The 22,550-nt window shown below is 43.6% G+C and overlaps 1 protein-coding gene and 1 long non-coding RNA gene across 4 annotated transcripts in view; one reads left to right on the top strand and one right to left on the bottom strand.

The window, feature by feature from the left end:
* LOC133379985 (uncharacterized) overlaps positions 1-22,550 on the bottom strand; it is a 100,580-nt gene that overhangs the window by 40,818 nt on the left and 37,212 nt on the right. The window lies entirely within an intron of this gene.
* ST6GALNAC2 (ST6 N-acetylgalactosaminide alpha-2,6-sialyltransferase 2) overlaps positions 1-22,550 on the top strand; it is a 47,271-nt gene that overhangs the window by 5,299 nt on the left and 19,422 nt on the right. Inside the window, exon 1 of one of the 3 annotated variants that reach the window (XM_061616324.1) lies at positions 20,569-20,684. The exons of the other annotated variants lie outside the window; for them this stretch is intronic. Within the exon in view, the coding sequence (XP_061472308.1) occupies positions 20,626-20,684 (59 nt within the window). The 5' untranslated portion in view covers positions 20,569-20,625. Of the gene's footprint in view, positions 1-20,568; positions 20,685-22,550 lie in introns of those variants that run through there. 3 annotated transcript variants of the gene reach the window in all.

Raw genomic sequence — 22,550 nt, 5'->3', positions numbered from 1 at the left:
TTTAGAATCTAAAAAAGAATGAAATGAATGAAGTAGCTAAACGTTATCCTTTAATGCAGCATTGAAGATAGCTTATTTCTGGAGACCACACCCAATGTTTGGCTGAGTGAACCACTTAGTTTTCCTCAGGTGCAAAATCAGATTGGCAAAGATGTTCTATTCCTTTTCTATACATCTTGGGAATGTCTATAAAATAATGTCCCTTTACTTACAGGGCAATCCAACCCCCACCCCTGATCAGCTGTGCTGGAAGGGGATTGGATGGGATGGAGATATCCCTCTACCCAACCCTACCCAGCTCTGCTCAACTCTGCTGTGGGGGGAACTCCAGAGGCAGTGGGTGATCCCTGCTGACAAGGAGCACCCCAATATGCCCGTACAACCGTAGGTGAAAGGAAACCCCTCAGCTAGAGTGTTTGGGAGGCAGCAAGGAGGTTTTTTAATGCTGGTGATTTAGGAGAGGGTTATTAAAGTGAAGAATGAGCAAACACACACGTACCACTTTAAAAAAAATGTGGCCATCTGCTCAAAGGTTGAAGGAAAGCGCAAGACTGACCATTCATCCAGCATTTGACTTCCTGGAATGCACATCTGTAGCACAAGTTGCTAAGCCAAGCTCAGCACTAGGAGTGATGAACTTGTTATGATTGCTCTAAAAAACCTTAATATCTTGTCTTTACCCCCAAATGGTTTGAGGCATACAGACCTGCTCTGCAATACAGATGGACATTCCTGGACTGAATATCTCAAGCATTTGAAAAGCCTTCCATGTCCAAGCTATGTATGGTTCAGCAGCCTCCTCTTCGTCCTCCCACCCCCACTCCATTTTTCTGCTATGGCCTACCCTGTCACTGGACTTTCTATCAGAATCACAGTAAAATGAACACATTTATTTTAAACACTGTTTTAGGACAGAAAAGTTCTAAGTTAGAGTTTGGAGGCAGTTCTTTACCATTCACATACTCTAGGGTATCTCCTTGGAGTTTAGTTTTCAGAGACATCATGGTCCAACCTGTTTTCCAGCCTTTTCCTTTGAGCTGAGCAAACAATGCACATTTTCTCAGGTCTGTGAGGGTTTTAGAATAACATGCATCGAAAAGTTCTGATGGTATCTTTTCCCATAAACAATTCAGAGTGAAAGATGGGTGAGGGGTGTTTGGCTCAGAATTACCCCAACATTGTTCAAATGGTGGGACATAATAGCAGCTCCTGTCTTTGCTGAGATGGAAAGTTCCATTTTCCATCCTAGCTCTATCAGGACTTTCCATTTTGTACACTATTGTCCTGATGTTATATACTCCATTTACCCCCCCACACACAAACATATTCAAGTCTTGTTCTCTCTCTTCTCTCTTTTTAATAAATCAAAGGGATACCAAATTATTTTCTCCTTACTCTATGTTTTTGGTGGAAAAGGAGCTGGTAAATCTATACTGAGTTTTTGTTATGAATAAAGCAAATGGCAGGGAGCACTTTGCATTGCAATTGAATGCGAAGGGGCAAAGTACATGCTCCTCGTGAAAACTCAACTTTTTCTTCCAAGAAAATCAGACTTGGTAGGCTATGATTTTGATCAGAGGAGCTGCGGGGAGAAAAGTCTATTTTCAGGTGCTTCTCTGCATCACCCTCTAGCTGGTTTTACCCTGTACGGTAGTGATCCATGTATCTGTGTCTGGAATCTCACAGAGAAAAAAGCAGCTGAGGGGGAGAGAGATTATTTTCAGCAGGAAAATAGCTCTTGGAAAAAGGGTTAAGCACTGTCCCCTTCCCAATTGCTTGTCAGAAAAAAATTCATTATGCTAATTTGTATGTAACATCTACTGCAGCCCTAATAGCAATAAATTGTAAATGGAACCAATCTTCCAGTGTCTTCAGGGGCACAGGGCCTTAGAGGAGAGGGCAGGAGAAAAGACTGGCTTTCTTTGGGGATGCTTGATGATAGCTATTTTGGCCACTTGTGGATATAACCAACTTCAGTGGTAGCTGGTGCCCACTGGGACTAGTGGGGCAGACGTCAGAGAGGCCAACGGTGGGTGGAGCCATAGCCAATGCCAGGCAGATCCAAGTAATTCTAGTTCTGCCCCCCTTTTCTTCCTTACTGAGTTGTATAATGGCAACTCTGAGACCAAGGAGGAGGAAGCTGACAATCCTGGACTGGATGTAACTAAAGTAAGGTGGTAGATAGGTGGGGGCTGGCTGAAGACAGACTGAGGTTGGTAGGGCAACACCCTATTTGCCCTAATGCAGCCTTTCCCAACCAGTGGGCCACCAGATGATGTTGGACCACAATTCCCATCTTTCCTGACCATTGGCAATGCTGGCTGAGGCTGATGGGAGTTGTGGTCCAACAACATCTGGTGGCCCACTAGTTGGGAAAGGCTGCCCTAATGGATAAACCTCCACTGTTTAACATTTTCCTTAACTGAAAATAATAATTTGCCATGCTTTCAGTCAGTAATAAATGACATGGCCCATGGATGCTTTAGCAAGAGCTGCCCTAATAACAGCCATACCATGCTCTCAAGACTGCAATCAGGTCAATTCCTTTGAAAATCTACTAAATAAAACCACAGATTTTGCTCGGTTTCATGATGCTAACTGTCCAGTGGGTTGGAGAGTCATAAGCATCATTCTATGCAGAGCACTTTGGCTTTTTGACATGCTCCATAAACCCCAACAAATTACTTTTCATTTTATGCATTTGTAGTCTGTAGTGTCCAAAAATTAAAAGAATAATTTCTAGAGCCCCCTGCTGCGATATAATCAGTTCTGAAAAAAACCCACAGATAATTATTTCAAATGAAGTTTAAAGATGTAGGAGGTGGTGTGAGTTGATTTTGCTGTTAGCTTCTCATTAGTTTACTACATTTGAGGAGATCTGTTGTTGCTATTTCTGCTGCTACTATAACCTTTTGATTTGAGGTAAATAAGTTTGGCATATCTAAGTTCATAAAATTGGAATGCTGTGGAATTAAGCTTCCACAAATAGGTCTCTAGCAACCTGATGATGGGACAAAGATAAGTGAGTTTCTGGGGTAACGTAACAAGAATGGCAAGGAGGCCTGAAAGATGAGCAACCAAAGCTCATTCTTTGACTTGGGTGTGTCTTCATTGTCCAGACAGTGGGAAATTTTTAAATGTATATTTGCTGCTCACCACCTTCTTGTGTGTCATTTAAACATGTCTGAAATAAAAGCAGGCAAAATCAGGAGTATAGAAAGGCTCGTAGTTCATTGAGAAACACATCTTCCACCTTGGCCATGGCATTTGTATCCCTTTAGGCACCAGAGACCGCATCTCTTCCCTTGAACCCAGAGTAGACACCTCTGCCACCAGACTCCAGTGACTGGTCCAAAAACCTCACGGAGGACACAAGAGCTCCTGAGGTGATATCCCCAGGACTTAGAACAGGAATGGGGAACCTGTGGCACTCCAGATGCTACTGGAATATAGCTTCCCTCATTTCTCATTATAGGCCATACTGAATGGGGATACTGATGGGAGTTGAAGTCCAACAACATCTGGAGGGCCATGAGTTCCCCAACCTTGGCCTAGAAGAAGCCAACTGCTGAAGACGATACTGGCTCTTTAACTGGCCAAATGCAGTATTCAGGGGGTGAGGCTTCTAGTTAATTATACAGCCACAAGAGTGGCTGTATGCTATAGCCAGCATGGATTTTTTGCATTCTGCAATGTTAAATTGAAAATATCCCTCATGCCATTCTGATGCTTCCCATAAGCTCATTTCAAAACAAAACCTTACAAAACCTATAGTCTTGAAATCAGAAACACTTAACAACCCTCTAAATTTTCATGGCGATACACAAGACAGTCAGAGAGAATCAAGAATTCAAGGTGTAAAAAGAGGGGGGAAACCCAGACGCCTATTGGGCTTTCTTCTGTCATTCTTCTCATAATTTGTTGAAATTACTTAAAAATTAGCCATGTTCACAGAGTACCTGTAATCCTATTACTGACTTTGCAGCATACTCTGACCTTCATCTTCTGCAGTTTAAAAGTTAAAAAAAAATGCCTGGCTGATTTTTAATTAATTTAAGAAATTTGGCATTGGAGTCGTTGATGAGCCCCAGCATACTCAGTAAGAACCAACTGTCAGTGTTCTAAAAGCCAGACTCATAGCTGCTTGGCTTGACTAATCAGGTGGCCACACCCACACCAGACCTTTATTACACTTTAGACAGTCATGGCTTCCCTCAAAAAATCCTTGGAAATGAAGGGTGCTGAGAGGAGTCTCCTATTTCCGTAACAGAGCTCCAGTAGCTAGAGTGGTTTAACAGTCAGCTGCTCTTATTGAAGCTCTGTGAGGGGAACAGGGCCCTTTCTAGCAACTCTCAGCACCCTTCACTAACTACACTTCCCAGGATTCTTTGGGAGAAGCCATGACTGTCTAAAGTAGAATAAAGGTCTGGTGTGGATGTGGCCAGGGACAGCTTTGGTTTAAATTTAGGTGGGAGACTACATGTGCCTGCTGTAGAATAAAAAGATGAGGGAAATGCTGAAAAACAATGACACTGTTCCAAATGTTTTCCTTTTGGAAAGGAAAGGGGCTTCCCCTCTGCCCAGTGCCCGCCCACCCAATCTCCTCCCCTTCCCCTCTCCTTCCTGCCCTTCTCTCCTCCCTGCCCCTCCCCAGGTCAGTTTCACCTATCCTAAGCATGATAGCACAGGAGTAAATCCCAGAGCTTGGAAGTAATTAGTTACAAGTAACGAATTCTTGTAATTCATTACTTTTTTGAGGAACAAGTCGGTAATTCCTTTATATTTTGGTTGTAATAGAACTAGGAATAATTTTACTACTTTTGTGGAGTAATTGTAATGTTTCCAGCATTACTTTTGGGCATTACTTGGGGGGGGAGGGAAGCAGGGGAAGTCTTCTGCTTCTCTGATTTGTGGATGAAAATAATGTGCCTCAAACTGGGCTTCTGTGCAGCGTTGCACTTCCCTCATGCTCTGTGGGTGGATAGGAGGTGAGGAGGTGGAGAGTGAGACGGGGTGGAGTGGAGAAAACAATTGTTTATAAAAATGGATGGTGGTGGTGAAGAATGGAGTGGAGGGAGAAAGGAGTCGGAGGGCAAGAACATGGATAAAGGAGGAAAAGGAGGCAGCAGCAGAATGTAGATAAAGAAATATGGAGGTGAAAGATGACAACGTGTGTGCCTACTGTGTTGCATTTGCAGTATTAACTTTTTTGCATCTCAGGGAAAAATGTTTGTTTGGGTGAGTGTCCCTTAGCTGGTGGCAGGGCAGGATCTGGGAGGTGGTTAAGTGAGAGAGATTATGCTGGCTGGCTGAGGGGGGGGTTGCACTTGGTTTGACGTGCAAAGATCTGAGTAGTAGGTTCTGCCTCCCTCCCCGCCTCCCTTACCAGTGGAGAGACCACCATTGCTATCTAATGGATAAAAAGAATTATTCTACTACCTCTGTATGTATGTGTTTATTTTTAATGTTGTTTTAGGCTACTTAGATGTGCATCAGCAACACCAGCACCTTGTAGGCGTTTTTTAAAAAAAGTAATTGAAATGTAATTGTAGCAATTACTTTTGAGAAAAAGTAAAGTCATCAGCTACTTTCAGAGCAATTGTAATGGTAATTACTACTTTTTGGACCATGTAATTGTAACTGTAATTTATTACTTTTTAAAAGTAATCTTCTAAGCTTTGGTAAATCCCACTGAACTCAAAAAGCATGCAAATGATCATACCTGCCCTCCCCTCCTCCTCCCTCCTATCCCCTCCCTCTTGCTCTTTCCCTCCCCCTTCCTTCGCCCCATCCCCTCCCAATCCCCTCCTCTCCTCCCCTCCTCCTCCCCCATGGCCAGTTTTACTAATCTTAAACATGATTGCATGGGAGTAAATCCCATTGAGCTCAATAAGCATGCAAATATTCAAACCTGCCCTCCTCCCATCACCTCCCTTCTGCCCCTTCCTTCCCCCCTCTGCCCAGGGCCAGTCCCAAAGGGTGGCCAGGTCAGACCCTGGCCAAGGGCCCCTGGAGCTACAAGGGCCCCTGAGGGGCCTCTCAATAGGATGGGGGAGGTGTAGCGCTCCTTTTCCGTGATCTGTGGCACAGTAGCTGCCGTGGATCACAGGGAGGGAGTTTCTTCTGCCCACCCATTCACTGGGTCCACCTACCCGTCTCCGTCTTTTGTGGCTGCATGGGCTGCACGCACAGGACTGTCAATAACCAAGATGGCAGCTGAGGTTTCCCTAAGGGGCTGAAGCCTCCTCCACCATCTTGGTTGATAGTAGCAATATGCGCGCGTAGCAGCCCACACAGCCGCAAAAGACAGGAGAGACAGAACTAGCGAACGGGTGGGCGGAAGAAGCTCCCTCTCTGCAAGACACAGGTAGGTGTGTGCACGCTGGGGCCCAGGGCAAGCTGTGGCCCAAGGGCCCCGGCATGTCTGGCACCAACCCTGCCTCTGCCCTCCCCTTCCAATCCCCTCGTTCCCCCTCCCCCTCCTTCCACTCCCCTCTCTCCTCCCTTCCTCCTTCCCTCTCCTCTCCTCTCCTGTCCCCTAATCTTCCCCCATGGTCAGTTTTACCTATCCTAACCTTGATTGCATGGGAGTAGGTCCCACTGAACCCAATAAGCATGCAAATGATCAGACCTGCCTTTCCCCTCCTTCCCCTCCCCTCTTCCTTCTTCCTCCCTACTTCCTCCCCTCCCCTCTTCCTTCTTCCTCCTCCTCCTCTGCCCACTCCAGCTCTCCCTCCCTCCCTCTTCTTCTCTCCCCCATGGTCAGTTTTACTTATCCTAAGCATGATTGCAGGGGAGTAAATCCCACTGAACTCAATAAGCATGCAAATGATCAAACCTGCCCCCTCCTCCCCTCTGCCCTTTCTCCCCTCCCTCCTCCCCTCTGCCCTTTCTCCCCTCCCTCCTCCCCCCTCCCCCTCCCCTTCCTTCTCCTCCCCTCCCCATCCTCTGTGGTCGGTTTCACTTATACTAAGCATGATTAAAGGGGACAATCCCACTGAACTCAATAAGAATGCAAATGCTCAATCCATTCTCAGCAAACTTGCACAGAATCCCATTTTTTACCTCCCAGACTAAAAAGCGGGGAAAATCACTAATAGGCAAAAAAAACCTTACTGTTTTAGAACATCCCTATAGCCAACAGATATTTATATCAAACTTTAAAAAGCAGGGAAATTGGACATCTTTAGTGAATGCACCAGGGGAGCAGGAGACCTCACCTCCTCTCAGAGATATTATCCTGCCCTACAAATTTGTAAAAGTGCAAAGACAATTTTGGTTGGTCTTTCACAGTTCAATCCACTTCCTGTGTAACTTGGAAGAATTTGGTAACATGTGCATATGGTGAGTGGTGGCAACATCTGCAATCAGCCCAAATAACAGAAACAAGATATGTGCTGTGCTGATCTTGTTTTAGCAGGGAGGAAGCAACAATATTAAGACCGTTGATATAGTTCAGATGGTTACTTTAAATATTTTTGATTTATTTTGCAATTTTAGTGAAGTTTCCTATAGTAAATCATTTTCTTTTGCTTCTGTTTCTGTGAATATGTGAATTACAGCAACACTTTGCAACACTAAAAAAAGCTGCAAAAACAATTGTGGAATAATGGCACTGACTATTCTGCAGAATAGTCTCCAGTGGACATGAGGAGTGTCGCAGTTTGCACAAGATAAAACAGTGGGAGGGGAAATATATTCTAGCGAAGTTCTAGGTGTGCTCTGTGTTTTTAATTGACCATGCCCATCTTTCCTTAAGTGGAGTGGCTTAAGCATAGCAGGCTGAAAACATGTATCTTGGACAGGCCAAGGTTTTTTTTTTCCCAACAGCTAGATTCATTGCTGAAGTAGCAACATATTGTAATCAGTCTGATTTTACATCAAACTACAGTTTCAGACTCAACTGTTAATGCACCCAAAATAGAAATAGCACATAACCTCCAATTTGAAACACAAAAGGCTGTCTTCACCATCATATGACACTGACCAATAAAAAGGCTTTGAAATTAATAAAAAATAAATTTGACACAGATTTCTAGGATGAATAATGAGAGAAATATAATTTTGTAGGTTAGATTATCTGTAGAAACAGTAATAACGCAGGAAAGAAGCAAAGTAAGAATAACGCCAACAAACATACAAAAATGTAATTCTCCATCTTTGGAGATGGCAGGTGTTGCCACCACTCACCACATGCTCAGTATGTATGTACTGCCTTCAAGTCAATTCTGACTTATGGTGACCCTATGAATAGGATTTTCATAAAGCTGAGAGTCAGTGACTGGCCCAAGGTCACCCAGTGAGCTTCATGGCTATATGGGGATTCGAACCCTGGTCTCCCAGGACGTAGTCCAACACCATGTTACCAAATTCTTCCAAGCTACAGTGGATTGGACTGTGAAATACCAACCCAAATTGTCTTTGCATTTTGACAAATGTATAGGACAGTACAATATCTCAGAGAGGAGGCCAGGTCTCCTGCTCCCCTGGTGCATGCAGTATAGCTGCCCAATTTCCCTGCCTTTTAAAGTTCGATAGAAATACCTGTTGGTTATAGGTATATTCTTAAACCACAAAGGATTTTTGCCTGTTAGTGAATAAATATCTAGCCCAGGCTATAAAGATCTGCCAGTTGCTCCAGAACACTGCTGAAATAACTTGTATGTTCTCACTCACCTGCTGGATCACTAATTGTGGTTCTGAAACGCACACCTTGGTTCCTCTCCAAGTGCCTGGCCTGGCCTTCCAGCCTGCCCAGAATGCTGAGACTACTGATCTCCCCATTGCTTGGGCCATCACCTGTCTTTTGGGGTGGATGGCCCCATGGATCAGAATGGCTTTCAGAACTGTTCTGAATTGGCTAGAAACCAAATTTTATTGAGATCAGTGGTTACCAAACTTTCTGTTAGGGTAACCCTTTCCACATGAGTTTATTTGCTGAGGAAATGGCCCATGCCTGCCCCGCTCAAAAAATAATAATCTCAGAATACATATTTGAAAGCCACTGATTTGGATCCCTTTTGGCTTTGACTTTTTCCTTTTGACTTCCACTTCATTCTGATACTTTCAGGATTACCATCTTAGCATATGGATCACCCAGCATCCTGACATGCCTTTCCTAGAAATCAGGACGCCATACACGCTAAAGTAGGTTGTTGCCTGATACATTTAATTAGAGTATTATTCCTAACCCTCCCCAGCGCTAACAAGTTGCTCTTGCTAATACCGTTTCTTTGCAGCCACAAAAAATGGACTGCTGTTGGCACAAGTCTGTAAATGCATCCCACTAATGGCCTCAGCTTAGATCTGCACTTATTGCTTTGTAATTGGAGAAATTCCTGTGAGTAGCCACACAGGTAAGCACAACAAAACTTTACCTGCCACGCACATCAGCAGTGGGTCTCTTGATCTAAATCTAAACATTGAAGACTTAACTTATCCAAGGTTTTTCCAGTTGAATTAATGGTGTGTTTTTAACAAATTTACTGATATAAATTACATAATGTCTTAATAAAAGTGGAACGTGGAGGGTAATTGAGGCAATAGTTCAAGTAACTTATTTTTGGTAAAGCCAACTTGAAACTGACCTCAAGAGAACATACTCGGTCAGGTGGGATTTCTTATCAAATTTGATGGAGATGCCAGAAGGCTGTGAGCTTTTGTCATAAAGTGATTAATATGATTAAAGATACATTTCAGACAGAGCCTTTACTTTGTTCACTGAATTTTATAAAATATAGCATCCTAATGACCTACCAAGTGCTGCTTTTATATATTCTTATGAGTGCCAGTGTGGTGTAGTGGTTAAAGGTGTTGGACTACGACCTGGGAGACCTGGGTTTGAATCCCCAAATAGCCATGAAGCTCACTGGGCGACCTTGGGCCAGTCACTGCCTCTCAGGGCTCATCTAGACGACTGCAAAATGTGTGACATGCCCGCTATGCGTGTTCATTATTTTTTGGTCGTCCAAATGACGTCTCGCTCTGTTACGCATTTTCGCAGGTTAAATCCACTCCTTGCAATCCGGCAAAAATGCGATTTGCTGTTTAAAATCGGGAATATCCGCTGTGCCTTCAGGAGTTAGGATGCAATACCACGGACTTTACAGCTGATGGGTGGTTCTTGGGCGTTTCCCCTTGCCCCTTCTCCTCATTCCAGCCAATCACGTATCTGCACTTTTGCGCATGTGCGAGAATAAGCCCGGGAAAATTGAACCAATCATCGCAATGGTGTTGGGGGGGGTCTGCAACTACTGCGCAGATGCATTTAATTTTTTGCCAGCCTGCAAACTGGGCTGCTGCTCTGGGTGAGATCTACAATGCACAGCAAGTGAGAAAGGGGGGGGGGTCGGTTTCAGCCTGCCTGCGAAAGCTTTGTCAATTTCATTCTACTTGCTGGGGTTTTTGCTTCAAATCAGAAAAGCATACATTCCTTTAAGTGTAATATCGCAAATACAAACAGGAAAAGGGCTTCTGGTTAGTTTCAAGCCTGCTCCTGAAAGCTTTGTCAATTTCATTCTCTGTAGGAAGGAAAGGGAGAAAGAGGGTGTGTGTGACACCTTTCTTGCTTTTTTGGAGAAATAAGTGCAATTGCCAGCGTGTGTATCTCCTTAAATATCAATAAAGGCAGAAAAGCATACATTCATTTAAGCATAATATCGCAAATACAAACAAGGCAGGCGTGAAACCGACCAGCAGCCTTTCCTTCCGAGGTGAGAACTCCTTTACAGCCATATTGTGCTTCGTTGCAAAGGGGGAGAGGAGCATATGTAATTTTTTTGCTGACCAATTGGTTGATAGGGGGAGGTTTTAGAGGCAGAGCTTGGAAAAAGCGAAAAGAATGTAGAGGTCTTACCACTGCATGTGCGGATGCAAAAAAAGTGTTTTTTTTAATTGGGAAAGAGCAAACTAAAAGGCAAAGTGAGGACTATCAGATGACAAACCGAATATGGAAACTGTGGATTATCCCACTCCGTTTGGATAAGCACTCAGACTCATGAAAACCCTATTCATAGGGTTGCCATAAGTCAGAATCGACATTTTTTATGATGGTCAGGATATTTTATGCTAAAAACTGGAAAGAAAAGTACAGTCCAAGTAAAGGAGAACTGATAAGGAAGTTATCGGAACAATTTGGGATTATAAATTAATAACCATGAGGAATGTTTAAGATATGGAGCCCTGTGTGTGTGTGTGTACGTACGCATGCACACAAACACAGTTACAGATTGCGGGCCACGAGGTTGATGATCATTTAGCCACTCCATAAAAATTTAAGAAATGAATGAAATCACCTGAAGTAATAATTGGAAGTCAAGAGGCATAATAGTTTTTGTCTTTTAAACAATAATTTATAAATTGTATTAATCCAATGGATTTAGCTTTGTATCTCACTTTTGAAATATGAAGATGCTGATATTTTGTAATTTTAAAAAAACAAATCTAGGTTAATCATAATTATACCAGCCACAATAGACATGGTGACAGCTTCAGCTAAAACCTGATTGATGCTTTGGCTCTCATCAGATTCAACTTCCAAAACTGTTTGCAGTGGACATCATGGGGAAGACACGTTTGGGGAAGACAGATTTGTTAGAAGTCATTTCAGAAGGCTAAATATAAATATGTGTTTTCATAATTTTTACAGACTTATGTTATGTGTCCCTTGAGATCAGGGGTGAACAGCGCTGAGAACTGCATTGGCAACATATAATATCCAGGTGCTGACATCTAATTTGTATATTTGAGCTAATGGTAATTAACAGTTTTTGCACATTATTTGCATAAAGATGGTGCTGCCAAGTTGTAACAGATGGACACACTACATTTATTTTTGCGATATCAGAAATTATTAACTCCAAATGTGAAAGTCTCCTTAGCATAGTACTGGAGCCAATGGGTGACATGCACAATTGTAGCTATATAAGGATTACTTTGGGGTGTCTTTTAACATTCATGAGCTAGAACTGGCTAACTGGTTTTCATAGGGATTCTCAGGATAGCTATTCCCAGGATCACTGTCCCTTTATTTGGAACCAGTTTAAATGGGATTCCTGGAGTCCCACAACTATCAGAAGAAAGGGCTATTGCGGGTCTAGGGCAAGGGTGTCTCACCTGTAGCCTTCCAGATGTTGTTGAACTCCAACTCCCATCAGCCCTAGCCAGCAAAAAAATGGCCAATTATCAGGGATGATTGGAGCTGTAGGACACCTTCCTTGTTTACTTTGGGTGGCTTTCTATCCACACCCTTCAATTCTCCTCTATAAAATTTAAACATAATGTGTTTGCAAGCAGCTGGAGACTGTGTGTGTGTCCGTGCCCACACAAAGCTCTGAATAATTCAGGACAAAACAAAACATGAAACAAAAGTAAGATGTACTTGGACAGGGGTGGGGGGAAAGAAGAACAAAAGTTCAGGCACATAAAAAAAACTTTTGGACTGTCATGCAGCAGTTAAAGGCATAGGAGTGTTGGCTTGTGTGTTGTTGTGTGAAACAGCATACATTACGTTGGAGTTAAGTTGAGCAAGAAAACGTCTTCAGAGCATGTTAAGAGTCTTTATTAAGACATTAAGGCCAGAGGCTTAAGAGTAAATACATGTAGAGATTCTTCAGTCACCCCCCCTTCTGGTACATCTCTCTCCATAGATGAACACAAAAGACAGCCTCTCAGCTCAGAGGCATAATTCAGAAGAAAAAAAACTCACATAGACTCTGTTACAACTTTCCCAGCTGTTATCAGATGGCTACCATAGCAACGACCCTGGCAGTCCGTTCCCAGACAGAACATAGACATAACTCCCCCTTAACCACAGTTACGTCTTCACACTTGCAGGCTTCATGGAAAACTACTAGAGACAGTAATGCCTACTGGTCGCCAGCCCAACAAGGAGCCCTCCTAGAAGAAAAGGTTGCATGCCTATTTACCCATTAAATCTTTGTTGTTATGGCCAATGACCTGCATAAGGACAATCTCTTATGAGAGTTTTATGTCTCTATTTTATGCTGGTCATTTACCCGTTGCTTAGAAATTACAGGGTAAACCACTCAGATTATCCTAATCCTCCATGCATCATTAGACAACACACAACTCTCATGCCAATGTTTCTGCCTCCTTCGTGAGCCCCCCCCATTTCTTGTTTCTGACCCCACCAGTAGCTTACCCAGAGTCTTCACATTTGCCCCCTGCTGCCAGTGTTTGCACTGCATGGATAATTCTTTCTCAGCAATAATGTACCTTGTGCCAATCTTGCAAAACATGGAAGTGTGCAGGTTGAGAATGGTTACGCAAACTGGTTGTTGAACATTCACTTGTGGTACTATGTTCTGTTTATTTGTTTATTATTCTTATACCCCACTTTTCCGCCAAAGAGCTCAAAGTGGCATACAGCGTTCTCGTTCTGTATTTTATCCGTACAACAACCGTGTGAGGTAGATTAGTCTGAGAGAATGAGAGCTTCATGGTTGAGTAGGGATTTGAACCATGGTCTCCGGACTTGTAGCCTGGAGTTAAAACAAACAGGGCTGCTGCAGCTCACATATCAATTTAAATGATTCCTTTGCTTTGAAAAAGTCTCAGCTTATATATGCACTCTTTGAGCATCTGCAGACTTATTTGTTAGGGAAAATGTTTTAGAATCCATTCTAATTGTTGTAGTTCAAATAGTTGACTTCTGGCAATGATCCTATGGCCAGGGCCAGTCTGAATGAGCAGAAAGAGAGACAAAGAAACCTTTGTGACAGCCTATTGGTGATTTTCACACAGAGGAGCAAGTAGTTCACATTTGTTGACTTCTGCGTGTACTTAGCCTGTGGCAGACATCACTCCAAAGCATTGAAATACAAAGGTCACAATGTCTGCTGAATTACATGTGCAATTCATGCAACTGCCTACACAGAAGCGATTTCCATTGTAGGAAGTGTTCTTGGTCTTCTTGGAAGAGGTTACTGTGAGAAAGGCAGGAATCATAACATTAAGGCCAAGTCACAACCAGTTAGCCAGGATGGACAGGGTTATAAATGAGTCAAACCCCATTGATTTCCATTGACAGAATAAAAATGGCTTAAATTCTTAGTGCCTGTACATTATTGTAATCAGAGGAGGCTCCTCTGAATGTTCCACCTGTAGGAGAAGCACATCATGTATGCCCAAAAGAGAGGGCCTTTTCTGCAGTGGCACTCCGACTCTGGAATGCACTCCCAAGGAAGGTACACCTGGTGCTGACATTGTGTTCTTTTCAGTGCCAGGTTACAACCTTTTTATTTGCCCATGTGTTTTAGATTTTGATATTTTTAAAATCAAGTTTTGGAGAAGGGGCATCTGACAAGAATAAGAGAACAAAATTGTTTTGCTATGTCCCAGAAATGTCTTATGGGTACATCTGAGTGTGTGCATGCACATGCACACGCACACACAGAGTTAATCCGTTCATTTTACTGGAGAGAGCAAATCTGTGCTCACATCCTTTGTACATGTTGGTTGGGTGTCTTGGTTGCAATGAACAAGGCAGTCTGTGCTTGGAGCTTCACTTGCACATCACAGTGAATGTGGGAGCTCCAGACTGACATTACTAAAAGGAAGCACATGCCTGTCTTCCAACTGTATTCATGTTTAGTTACAATGAAAATTGTATTGGGTGGATGGGAGAACACCATTCCCCTCCACACACAGCAAAATCAAGAACTCTGTTAAATAAGGAGCAGGTGGCAAATGTTAACTAAGCAGAACTACCGGAAAACTCTATCCTAAAGCAAGTTCAGATTTGGGGATTTGCCTTGCAGAAAACTGAAGTCAGGATGGTGAGTGTCCTTTCGGCAAGACCTCATATTTCAGCAAATGCCTCTTTAACACCATGTGCCTTGTCTAATCCACAATAAAACATTTTTCATAGATAGATGATGATATGGATTCCCCTCCCACCCAAACCTGGGGCAGGCAGCTATGAGAGTTGCTTTGAAGTCAACCTTCTGTTTCCCAATGAATGGGGCTCTTTCTTTCTCTTTCAAGATGACCCACCTAGTATGCAGGGAGGTGCAGCTGCTATAAGCATGTCATGACTGAGAAAGTTCTAGCCGAGTTGCCTGACCTCATGAGAAAGTTTACTGTGGGCTGGGAAAGGTTTTAGGCTTTAAGAAGAAAAAGAACTAAAATAGCCAGGGTTTGTGACTAAAATCCCATGCACATTTACTTGTGAGTTGGCTGTGTTGAATTCACTAGGATTTACTTCTGAATAGGCATGAGGGAGAAAATCTGCACTTCTTGAACCAGTAAGTAAACAGAAAATAGCTATCCTTCAAAATTTGGACTTCCCCAAATTTTGTGATGCAGTTCTCTAATTGGAGGGGGGGGAGAGAGAGAGAGAGAACATTATATTAGAGAAAATTGTTTTCAAAAATAGATGTATTGGACAATTGCATGCAAAAGACTGTATAAAAGAAAATTACATACACAAATGCATATAATTTAGAGAAATATACACAAAAAAGCATGTGAATCCTTCATATGTGGACTTTTTATGAAAAAGTTGCTAATTGATGTGGAAATGGACTGGCTTGAACTTAAGGTTGGAGAAAGTGAGAAACTTAAATGGACAAATGTGTCTCTCCCTACTTCTGAGTAGGACTGTGCTCAAAAGCATCAGTTGTTTCTGTCCATACTTAAATTGAGACAGAATGGGAGACCCATGTCTCGGTCTTCCAAGCAATTTTAGAATGATATGTAGCATTTGTATAGTGCTTCAGAGTTTGAATTCCTTCATGTACATTCTGTTGTACTTTTTACAATAATCCTATAAGGTAGACAAATATTACTATCCACTTGTCATTTTGTGTGTTTGTGTGTATGGATACTGAAGCTGAGGGTTGAGACACACTGTTGTGCTGGTTCCAGGGCATCTCTACCTCTCTTTTCTGAAAACAGGGGCGTGCAACGCTAGTCAAACGCCACCCCTTTTTTACTATAAAAACTGGTAGGATCAGCTTGAGTGCATTTAGAAAAAAATGTTTCAAAGAGATTTTGCAACTGATCAGTAGATTAACCCTTTCCCCCTCGTATATACTAAGCCAGGCCATTGGTCCATCTAGCTCAGTGTTGTCGACACTGACAGACAGCAGCTCTCCACAGTTTCTGGCAGGCGTCTTTCCTTAGCCCTAGCCAACAGGCATTGAAACTGGGGCCTATTGGATACAAGCTTTACTAGAGGTGAGTTTTGAACTAGAGATTTCTCAGCTCAGCCTTTTAGCCATTATGCTACACTAGTTCTACACTAACTACACAAGTGGAGGGGGGGATCCCTAAAGTGAAGCCTTCATACCCGTATAGACAAAACATTGCTGTGGTCCCAGGGCATGGTCTGAGGTCACATGATGCAACCACCTTGCTAAATGAAGCTGATTTGGATAAAGTACCTGGATGGGAGATCACTGGCAGCCTCGTATATGTGGCCTCGAGTTCCATGATAGAAGAGAGGTAGGATATAAAATATACTAAAATGAATAAATTTTCAACACACCGTGAACATTTGTAGATTGGATATACCTTGCTAAAACCATTTGCAGTAGCAAACTTCATAGTAGATTTGTTTTATTTATTTATTTAAATGTAGTGGTATCATTTCTCTTGATAGAAATGCCTCCATTGGATTATTCTTTTAAGAGTTATTACAACTAGTAATGTTATGGCAAGTTTGCCTTGGGAAAGAGAAGCGTTTGTGTTGTGGAATGGGCATGGAAACCAGAGGTCTATACCAGAAACTCTATACCAGAGGTCAGAATAAGTTTCCGTAGGAGTGCAGCTGTGTGCTCTGTCTCTCATGGGCCATTCCCCCTCTCTGTCTTTCTCATGTCAGAACACAAGGGGGAAATCGCCCATCTCTGTTTCATTTTGGGCTTCAGTACCTGATAGGATCTGGGTTTGGCATAATGTCGTGGGGTTCTTCCAGATGATGACTCTTGCCAGTACTCAGTTGTTGCTCTTCCACTGTAAGCTACATGTGGAATTGCAACTGAGTAGCCACACTCTGGGAGAGTATAGAGCTCTGTGTGTGCACGCACACACTAGCAATCTGCTTTCTTCTAGCTACACCAGCTGCCATGAGATAACTGTGTGGATTGGGAAAGGACAACTCACCCAAGCATGTCATTTTTTACCATTACCACTGCCACTCCACCCCAGCCAATCAATTTAAAACTCATGTTATAAAATTGCACTAAAGAGCTTTCTAAATTGTAGCACTATTGCAGAATTCCTTGAATAGTGTTGAAAAGTAGCCAAAGAAAAAAACACATATAGGCAGCATAGTTCTATGCGGGAGTTGAAGGGAGAATGTGAGGCAAAGGAGCAGCCAGCTTCGGGAGCCCTGCCAGGCTCCTGCTAGAGGGGAAAACATAGGAGGCTGCCTTGTATTGAGTCAGACCATTGGTCTCCTAACAGGGGAGGAGCTATGGCTGTGGGCCTTTTTGTGATAGCTGGAAAGAGGATTCTGGGGGTGGACACCCAGATTGGAAGCACATTCCAGATCAGAGCCTTACAGTGGATAGAAGCTGTAAACACACTAGTCACCAGATCAAAGAGTTTCCATTAGCCACACCTGGAGGGGGAATGGGTTGATCTGCCAATCAGTTGCGAAATCTCTTTGAGGTTGAATTTTAAAAAATGCACTCAAGCTGCTTCCACCAGGTTTTACAATAAAAAGGGGTGGGGTTTGACTAGGGTCCTGTGTCCCCTTTTTCAGAAGAGAGAGGTGGAGACGCCCTGGAACCAGCAGAACAGTGAGTGTGTTTCTACCCTTGGTCTTGTAGCTGCTTTCCCCCCGTTACAAATGTAGCCGGGTTAAGCACATTTTGTCTTCAAACAAAAATGAATAGCACCATATATACGTTGGCCCTTTGACTCATCCCTTTAGATTCCAAAGATTCCCAAGTATACTTAGTGCTTCCCATTCCCTGACAGAGGAAGAAGATGAGGGCTACTGTTTTCTACCGAGTCTTCTTGCTTTCCAAGGAGAGAGGGCTGGAGAGTTCTTCACTGTGCTTTCCAAAGAAAGTGGACTAGAGGCTCCTAACGTCTTTTGTAATACAGTAGGGCCCTGCTTACCGGCACTTCGCATTCCGGTGTTCCACTAATGCGGCAGCTTTCAGTTAGGGGAAATTCCCCATTTTAAAGCCGTTTTTGCGCTTTTGTGGCATTTTCCCCGTTATACTCAATGGGTTCCGCTTTACGGCGATTTCCGCTTTACGGCGGCAGTCTGGAACGGAACCTGCCGTATAAGCGGGGTCCGCCTGTAGTCATTTTATGCACAAGTTTTCAGGCTGAACAATTGTTACAAAGCGAAGAAACCATATGAAGTCAGGCTCTGTTAGGTTTACAGCAACGTTAGTCCTTAAATAAACAGTTACATTCTGAAAATCAAATAAGGTTTCTCTAGAGATCTTTGAGCAACCATAGCAGCCGGTCCCATTTAAAACACACCCACAGTAGTGGTGGCTGCTGCCCTTTGGGAGCGGTAGGGCAGGAGGCAGAGAGACCAGCAGTAGGCACACAAGCACAGCCAACTCATTCGCGTTTTGACACCATCCTCCTCCGTGCTGAGTTCTACAAGAGCCACACTGAGACTAATGTGGAGGAAGCTGACAGCCAGGGCCACCCATTTGGGCTGGTTGGGAGTAAGAAGGCAGGCAGGTGGGGGCTGGCTAAGGACAGACAGGTAGTGCTCCATTCGCCCAGATGGACCAGCCTCCACTCCAAAAAGCAGTTCTTGCAGCAGCTCTCCTTTCTTCCCTGCACATCCCACACTTTGAATGGGCAAACCGTTTCAGAGCCGACTCCTACCCTGCAAGTTGATGTGAGCTGACCATCAAAATCAGGCTCCAGGTTTTGGGGTGGGGGGCCTGGACAAGAGGCTGTCTGGGTGCCCCATGCCTTCCTCACCATAGTTACTGCTGGCCCTATTTGCTTGCCCTCCCCCTCTGGGCTCGGTCCTGGCAACCACCTAGACTAGAGGAGGGAGAGCATGCTGCTCCATCTCCTCACTCTAGTTGCTATTTGCGTGGTTGAAGAGGGTGGGTGAAGATGTCAGGAGGAGGAGGAGCAGCAGCAGGGCCAATCGGATTCAGAGATTGGCAGTGGGGCCCCTTTAGGGGAGTGGGCTTCAGCAGGTGCCTGATGACGCCAACACCTGACACCAGCACTGATAAGAACATGAGAAGAGTTCTGCTGATCTGTTAGCAGTACAGCAAAATGATGATGTTGTTGTTATTGCTAGTTATTATTATTTTTGTACACACACACATATATAATAACACTTACATTTATTGTAGGAAATACATTCTGGATAGGAAAGATCCTAGTTTTAGCTAACTAAAATTGGAGATGCAAAGAGTCATGCTTGCTGTTTGCTCTCTGTAGAAGAGAGAAACATAGAAAAGATGTCTCCTTTCGCAAGGTGGGATGAAGAAGAAAGGAGGAATGAAATGAGGTCAGCAACCCTAAGGGTATCAGTCTAGCACTTGAAGGAAGGTCAGCACAGGTTGGGTCAGAAAAACAGTCTAGGAAGTACAGAAGTTCCTCTCTCTCCTGTTTCTCCATGCAAACCCCATCAAGCTGAGTTGTATCCCAGCACGATCTAGTCTAGCATCCTGTTCTCGGTGGTTAACCAGATGCCTATAGGAAGACTGTAAGCAGGACCTTAGTACAAATAGCCCTCTCCCTACTTATGATTCCCAAGTATTGGGAGGTATGAATAGAACCAGTATTCAGGAACTTGTATTCGGAGGCATATTGCCTCTGACAGTGGAGGGAGAACATAGCCATCATGGTGAGTATTCTCCAGGTGCCTCCCCTGAGGAAGGCTTGGAGGGTGGTGACAAGGTAGAGAGCCTTTTTGGTTGCGGCTCCCCATCTTTGGAATACACTCCCCAGTGAGGTCTGCCAGGCATCTTCGCTGACATCTTTTCGGTGTCAAGTAAAAAAATAGCTTTTTCCCCTGAGCAATTGATAGACTGAGATTATCTGGTTTTTTGTTAATATGCTCCCAAAGCTCCCTGTGGCTGTATGGGGTGTTGTTTTATTGTTTTGTTTTATAGTATCTTATTTTTATTGTTGTTTTTAACATTGTTGTCAGTCTTTTTGGAGACCTTTGGGTGACAAGCAACTAATCTAAATAATAATAATAATTGCTGATAGCCTTATCCTCTGTGATTCAAAAGACTGAGGTGATCTACTGCACTGATTAAATCTGAGTCAAAAATAAGCACCCACTGTTAGTGACCAAGACTCACCAAAATTACAAGGAGTCTTTGAATGCTAGGTAACAAGGTATGTTCATAACAATATTAAACATAGGAAGGGTAAGCACCTGAACATAAGAATTTGATATTCTGTCGAAGGCAAAGTATGCTTACGCAGATCCAGAGGAGTGGATCTGCATGCAAAATCCCTAGGCCCAGTACCTGAGCTGGGATGTGTCCGTATTGTGTTCCTTTGTCACAGATGCGATGCCAGACAGAGAATCAGCATTGCCAATTTTAATCTCCTGTGTGTGCGTTCGGTCTAGGGGCTGTTCCAGTCAGTGCTGGCAGAGCTGACAGTGTTAATCATCTGTTCGATGGGAGAAGGAGTGGGATCATCATGCAAAGCCTCAGTCACACAGTCTGCTGTTGTGCAGGAATGTCCCTGAATCATGGCCAGTATGTCTCATTTGTTTCTGGGCCTGCTAAACCTTGTATGAACAGGAAGAAGCCTGGTTGCACTATTCAAGTCAACAATGTTTCTGCCTGCCTAATAATTTGAGGCAATTGGGCAATGCAGAGATGTTTGACTAGGTGTAGGTTTAACATGCATCTTTCGTATAATATTTTCTTTTTACTTACGCAGTAAGTTCTTTTTACTTTACTTTACTTTTTACTTTACTTTACTTTATTAGTTTCACTTATATTCCTCCTTTCTTCCAGGGAGCTCAAGCCAGCATATATGGTTCTCTCCTCTCCCTCATTTTATCATATTGTCCTCCCATTTATCTTCACAACAGCCCTGTGAGGTAGGCAAGGTTTAGAGCAAGTGACTGGCCCATGGTCACCCAGTGAGCTTCATGGCTGGAGTGGGGCTTTGAACTTAGGCCTCCCAGGTCCAAGACAGACACTCTGCAAAAAGCTATGGCTGAGGAACTCATGTATGTTCTGAATTGTCCTGCTCAAAGCCTTCTGTAGTTGTAAGGGATGATCAAATTGTATTGCTTCTGTCAAGAAAATGTGGATGGGCAGGTTTCAGATTAACCCGAAGACTCTGTTGCAAGTCGCTACTTCTTGTTAGAACATGTCCTGATGCCCTTGCTTCCCCCCCCTCTTGCTTATTCATTGTGGATGCTCTTATCAATCCAGTCCAAGTCTGAACGCCACTGAGCTATATGAGATATACCTACAAACATTAGGAAATGCAGCAGAGGGTGTTTGTTCTTTAATGTGCCTGTCCTTCAACTCAAAATTCTCAACAACCAAGAGCAGCTTGCCAGGTGAGGCAGAGCTGCTAGGCTAGCTTCCCAGCAGGTGGGTTGCTATTGCTTATGGGGGAGGGGGGGTGAAGCAGTGGAAAGGCTGGTGAGGCACAAACCCACCAGCAGGAGCACTGGAATGGCTCCACTGGTGCATTTGCACTGCACTGGCATCCCTGTTGCTTGATCCCCTCCTTCTCTGCTTCCCGGAAAGCAACAGTGATCCACCTGCCAGAAAGCTAGCAAAGTGACCCACTTCTGTCAACACCTTGTCTCTGCTTCACCTGCAATGTAAAAACAAGTAAACCAGCACTGGTATTTTAAGATTTGTATTCCTTTAAATCATACTCTTAAAGGTATTGTGGCTAAGACTGAAAATACTTGCTTCATGCTGTCATGCTTTATGGCTGAACATGTTGTTCCTTGGCATCTGTAAATTCTTGGGTATGTCCATGGTTTGCTGGCATAGGAACTAAGTATGAGAATTCAGGAGTTTTGTTAAAAACCATGACAGCTACACAGCTCAGATTTAAAGTCACACATGGTTTGCTTTGCCAGATCTTAGAGATGAGCTACGTGGCAGCTCAGATTTAGTTGTGGAATCTGACTGAGCAATCCTGTGGCTGGGAGTCCTCCAGCTCCAAAGTCTGTCCATAGTCTCCCAGTGCTAACTCTGCTGCATTCAAACCATCCCCAGGTCAGGCGGGGAGGGGGAAAGTGCCAAAAAAGTGTGGCAGAAGATGGGGAGGGAAGTGATCCTTATTTTACCCTATTCTCTCCCTTTGGAGTCAATGGGAGGAGAATCATTTACATCAGGTTCTGTCCTGATGTAGATTCCCATCATGTTCATGGTGCAATAAGAGGGTTGAGAATCAACATAGGATATTCCTCACCTGAGACACCCATGCCCCATTGTTGACCCACTCTGCTACTAGGACTTGGTTAGCAGAGCCTTCCAGCTGGCAGACTCTTCTGTCAGCAGCAGCCGGTGGATCTCAGGGATAGGATTGCTCCCTTAATTATATTGTAATTTAATTTACACCCTCAAGAGTTTTCAGGAGAATTG

This window comes from Rhineura floridana, chromosome 3 (assembly GCF_030035675.1).
Source record: "Rhineura floridana isolate rRhiFlo1 chromosome 3, rRhiFlo1.hap2, whole genome shotgun sequence".
NCBI lineage: Eukaryota > Metazoa > Chordata > Lepidosauria > Squamata > Rhineuridae > Rhineura > Rhineura floridana.
Note: the sequence above shows the minus strand (reverse complement) of the source record. Positions and strands in the feature narration are given on the sequence as shown.